The sequence below is a fragment of the Cebus imitator genome, unplaced genomic scaffold (genome assembly GCF_001604975.1).
Source record: "Cebus imitator isolate Cc_AM_T3 unplaced genomic scaffold, Cebus_imitator-1.0 Scaffold76, whole genome shotgun sequence".
Classification (NCBI taxonomy): Eukaryota; Metazoa; Chordata; class Mammalia; order Primates; family Cebidae; genus Cebus; species Cebus imitator.
The window spans coordinates 7,518,405-7,523,946 of record NW_016107391.1 but is presented as its reverse complement, the minus strand read 5'-3'; the positions used below and the strand labels follow the sequence as shown (position 1 = coordinate 7,523,946).

The 5,542-nt window shown below is 42.0% G+C and overlaps 1 protein-coding gene and 1 non-coding gene across 2 annotated transcripts in view; both read left to right on the top strand.

Annotated features, from left to right (window-relative positions):
• Nucleotides 1-5,542, top strand: part of SEC24A (SEC24 homolog A, COPII coat complex component) — an 84,165-nt gene that overhangs the window by 24,066 nt on the left and 54,557 nt on the right. The window contains exon 3 of the mRNA XM_037739954.1: nt 2,596-2,769. Within this exon, the coding sequence (XP_037595882.1) occupies nt 2,596-2,769 (174 nt within the window). The remainder of the gene's footprint in view (nt 1-2,595; nt 2,770-5,542) is intronic.
• LOC119471872 lies at nt 1,826-1,966 on the top strand. The gene has a single exon (XR_005200961.1). It is a non-coding gene; the product is annotated as a U4 spliceosomal RNA (small nuclear RNA).

Below are 5,542 nucleotides of genomic sequence, written 5' to 3'. Positions count from 1 at the left end.
TTCTGATTTTTTTTTTTTTTTTTTAAGACGGGGTTTCACCATATTGGTCAGGCTGGTCTCAAACTCCTGACCCCTGCCCGCCTCAGCCTCCCAAAGTGCTGGGATTACAGGCGTGAGCCACCGTGCCGGTGCAATTCTGATTTTCAAGCCTAGAGAATGTTGTTAATATAATATTACAGAATTATATAATGTTAATATTAGGCTGTTATAGAAGGTAAACTAGGTTTCACTATTATTAGGTAAATGCTGAAGAGTGTACAAATTTATAATTTCATTTTTAACATGTTATACCCTAATAAAACAAAGGAAAATAAAATTTGGAGAATTTAGAATAACTTGTATTTTTATTGACATATTTCTGTGGAGATTTGGCGTCTCTATGTTGCCCAGTCTGGTCTTGAATTCGTTGCTTCCTGCCTTGGTCTCCCAAAGTCCTGGAGTTATAGACATGAACCACTGTGCCTAGCCCCTATTTTTTTTTTTTTTTTTAGTCAGAGTTTTGCTCTTATTGCCCAGGCTGGAGTGCAATATTGAAATCATGGCTCCCTGCAACCTCCGCCTCCCAGGTTCAAGTGATTCTCCTGCCTCACCCTCCCAAGTAGCTGGGACTATAGGCGCATGCCATCATTCCCAGCTAATATTTATATATTTAGTAGAGATGGGGTTTCTCCATATTGGTCAGGCTGGCCTCAAACTCCCGACCTCAGGTGATCCACCCGCCTCAACCTCCCAAAGTGCTAGGATTACAGGCGTGAGCCACCACACCCGGCCTTTTTTTTTTTTGAGATGGAGTTTCACTCTTGTTGCCCATGCTGGAGTGCAATGGTGCAGTCTCAGCTCACCTTAACCTCTGCCTCCCAGGTTCAAGCAGTTCTCCTGCCTCAGCCTCCCAAGTAGCTGGGATTACAGGCATGTGCCACCACACCTGGCTAATTTTGTATTTTTAGTAGAAACAGGATTTCTCCATGTTGGTCAGGCTGGTCTCGAACTCCTGACCTCAGGTGGTCCACCCACCTCGGCCTCTCAAAGTGCTGGGATTACAGGCTTGAGCCACCACGCCCAGCATGTTTTCTTTTTCTTTTCTTTTTTTTTGAGACGGAGTTTCACTCATGTTACCCAGGCTGGAGTGCAATGGCACAATCTCGGCTCACCGCAACCTCCGTCTCCTGGGTCCAGGCAATTCTCCTGCCTCAGCTTCCTGAGTAGCTGGGATTACAGGCACGCACCACCATGCCCAGCTAATTTCTTATTTTGTATGTTTAGTAGAGACAGGGTTTCACCATGTTGGTCAGGCTGGTTTCGAACTCTTGACTACAGGTAATCTACTCTACCTGGCCCGCCCTCTATTTTTAGACTCACTCTAAACTTAATTGATGTTAATGGAACAGTCTATGTTAGTAAACAAAATTAACAAAATATTACAAAATCAATAACATTAAAATAGTTACGTTAATTTGTACTAGAATGTATCTCACATGGCCTGTTGATCACTTTTTTTGTTTTGTTTTTTTTTAATAGAGATGAGGTGTCACCATGTTGGCCAGGCTGGTCTCGAACTCCTGACCTCAGGTGATCCACCCATCTCGGCCTCCCAAAGTGCTGGGATTACAGGCATGAGCCACTGTGCCTGGCCATGATCAGTTAATAAAAAATTAATAAACAGGGCTGGCTAAGTACAGTGGCTTGTGCCTGTAATCCCACCACTTTGGGAGGGCAAGACAGGAGGATCACTGAAGCCCTGGAATTTACGAACAGCTTGGGCAACAAAATGAGACCCCCTCTTCTCTATGTAATTAAAATTAAAAAATAATAATAATATAATAATAGCTTTGTGCAGTGGCAGTATCGTAGCCAATGAGGTTTATCTGAGGCATGATTATTGCTAATTGAAAACTTTTCCCAATACCCCGCCATGACGACTTGAAATATAGTTGGCATTGGCAATGTTTGACAGTCTCTATGGAGACTGAATTAAAAATAAATAAATAAAAATAAAAAAAACAAACAGAGCAATGTATCTACTTTAAAAGTGTTTTCATCCAAATTTTCTTTTTACTCTGCTCTAATAATTGACAGGTAAGAGGCCTGGTAGGGGAGAGCTAGAAATTTCTAAAATATGGTCCGGGCAAAGTGGCTCATGCCTGTAATCCAGCACTTTGGGAGGCCAAGGCAGGAGGATCACCTGAGGTCAGGAGTTCAAGACCAGCCTGGCCAACATGGTGAAACCCCAACTCTACTAAATATACAAAAAATTAGCCGGGCATGGTGTCGCATGTGTGTAACTGCAGCTACTTAGGAGGCTGAAGCAGGAGAATCCCTTGAACCAGGGAGGTAGGGGAGGGAGAAAAAAAAAAAAAAAAAAAAAAAAAAGAACGCGGGGAAAAAAAAAAAAAAAAAAAAAAAAAAGGAAAGAAATGTGTAAAATATGCATATAGATTGAAACATTGTAAATTTAGGAAATTACATGTTTCTGGTAACATTTTGGTGATTATAATTTAAATGTAAGGTTGGAAATTACTCAGCTTTGGTAAAAGGCTGGTTTTGGTAATTGTCTTAAGTTCTTAAGTGACACGTGAAAAACCAATGTTTCCATAGGTTCATCTGTACCTCCCTTAGTGAATCCACCTCTGCCTACAATTTTTCAACCAGGAGATCCTCATGGGCCCCCTCCAGCTGGAGGCCCACCCCCAATAAGCGTCCTCACGCCCCAGAAATCATCATATAGACATGTACCCCAGCCCTCATTTAATTCGTCCGTCAATCAAGAAGGTAAGTTAAGTGAATCAAGAAACAAAGTCAAGTTCTCAAAGTTTTTTATTTATTTTTTTTTTGAGACATAGTCTCACTCTGTAGCCCAAGCTAGAGTGCAGTGGTACAATATCAGCTCACTGCAGCTTTTGCCTCTGGGGCTCAAGCGATTCTCAAGCTTCAGCCTCCCATGTAGCTGGGACTGGAGGCATGTGCCCGACACCTAGTTATTTATTTATTTATTTATTTTTTAAGATGGGGTGTCACCATGTTGGTCAGGCTGGTCTTGAACTCCTGACCTCAGGCAATCACCTGCCGTGGCCTCCAAAGTGCTTGGATTACAGGTGAGAGCCACCACGCCCGGTATTTTTGGTATTTTTAGTAGAGATGGGGTTTCACCATGTTGCCCTGGGTGGTCTTGAACTCCTAAGCTCAGGCGATTCTGCCTTGACCTCTCAAAGTGCTGGGGTTACAGGTGTGAGCCGTCGCACCCGGCCAAGTCCTCAAGTTTTGACTTAGGGTAGAAAGATGAATATTACCAAATTCTGTGCATTAGAATCACATTTTTTCCAGAAAATCTAGTTTTGGTTAGGGATGGGCTACAGGAATTTACAGTTTAAAGTTCCTCAGGAATTCCATTGCCCACCACTGGGCTGTGACTAACATTTGGGAAAAAAGCTCTTAGGTTTTTGTTACTTTTTTTGTTGCTATGCAGATGTTTTAAAAATCATGGCTGTAAAGTCAGGTGGCTTTTGGGAGTGCATGCAAAAGGAGAATTACTACTTTTCTTGACATGATGTTAGAATGTTAGAAATATCTTTTTAAAATAGTGACCTTTTTCATTGAAAGTGTCTTTTGATTGCCACTAATATTGTAAATATTAACACACGGTTATGAAACTAAATAAATGTCATTTATACAAGCAGTACAAAAATACAACTTACGAAGTTTCATTTCCCCTCCCCGTAATCATTGTCAGTTCATGCAGTTTTATATAAGTAAAATATTTTAAAGCATTATTTTGGGAGGTAATGGAAATAAGAGTGTTCACTTAAATATTTTATAAAGTAAGAAATTTGGTTTTAGGCTGGGTGCGGTGGCTCACACCTGTAATCCCAGCACTTTGGGAGGCTAAGGCGGGTGGATCACTTGAGGTCAGGAGTTCAAGATCAGCCTGGCCAACATGGTGAAACCCCATCTCTACTAAAAATACAAAAATTACCTGGGCGTGGTGGCATGTGCCTGTAATCCCAGCTACTTGGGAGACGGAGGCAGGAGAATCGCTTGAACCCAAGAGGCGGAGGTTGCAGTGAGCTAAGATCCCACCACTGGACTCCAGCCTGGGTGACAAAATAAGACTCAGTCTTAAAAAAAAAAAAAAAAAAAGTAACAGAATGATGAGGCTCTGTCTCATTGGTTGCCTCGGTATTACTTTGAAGATCAAGTTACCATAAATACTTATATAAAAAAATTTTTTTTAAAGAGATAGAGTTCACTCTGTCACCCAGGCTGGAGTGCAGTGGTGCGATCATAGCTCACTACAGCCTCAGCCTCCTGGTCTCACACAATCTTCCTGCCTGAGCTTCTGGAGTAGCAGGAACTACAGGCGTGTATCACCTCACCCGGCTAATGTTTTGTTTTTATTTTATTTATTTTTGAGACAGAGTCTCACTCTGTTGCCCAGGCGAGAGCGTGGTAGAAGGATCTTAGCTCACTGCAGCTTCTGCCTCCTGGGCTCAAGTGATTCTTGTGCCTCAGTCTTCCTCGTAGCTTAGATTACAGGCATGCGCCACCACACCTGGCTAATTTTTATATTTTCAGTAGAGACAGAGTTTTCCCATGTTGCCCAGGCTGGTGTGAATTCCTGAGCTCAAGTGATCTGCCCACTTTGGACTGTGAAAGTGCTGGAATTACAGGTGTGAGCTTCCACACCTGGCTTACATTTTTTAACAACTAAAAAGAATTCACAATATGCCCAGTGATTTTGTTTCTGCTAAAAGTTTTACTGTGATTTTGTTATTAATTCATGGCTAAAGTCAAGTTGGTCTTGCAAACTGGAAAGAAGTTACTGACTTTATTTTTTTATTAATTGTTTGTTTATTTTGAAATGGAGTCTCGTTCCCATCGAGCATGCTGGAGTGCAGTGGCGCAATCTTGGCGCCATCTCCCAGGTTCAAGTGATTTTCCTTCCTGAGCCTCCTGAGTAGCTGGGAATACGGGTGGGGGGTTTCACCATGTTGGCCAGATTGGTCTCGAACTCCTGACCTCAGGTGATCCACCCGCCTTGGCCTTCCAAAGTGTTAGGGTTACTGGTGTGAGCCACTACGCCCAGCCAGTTACTGACTTTAAACGGTTAAATTTATCTGCTTCATGTTAATAGCTATTGAAGTTAGCAATTTTGTACTTAAGTGCTAGAGGTTAATGCTATTTGCTGAATTTGTTTCTTCTCTTCCTGAATTAGAGCTCATAAATAACAGAGGTAACTGGAAATAAATATTTAGTTCTCATAAGCAGATGCCCCTGGCATTTGTCTTTAATCCTGTATCATTTGGGGAGAAGAAATGTTAAGATTTTAATTCTATTTTAGTGGCTGTTCCCTAGACTTAAAGCAGTTCTAATTCATTTATATCACCTTCAAATTAATTTTGGATTCCACTGTTTGTTAAATATTTTGAAAATAAGGTCTTACGGCCGGGCGCGGTGGCTCAAGCCTGTAATCCCAGCACTGTGGGAGGCCGAGGCGGGTGGATCACGAGGTCAAGAGATCGAGACCATCCTGGTCAACATGGTGAAA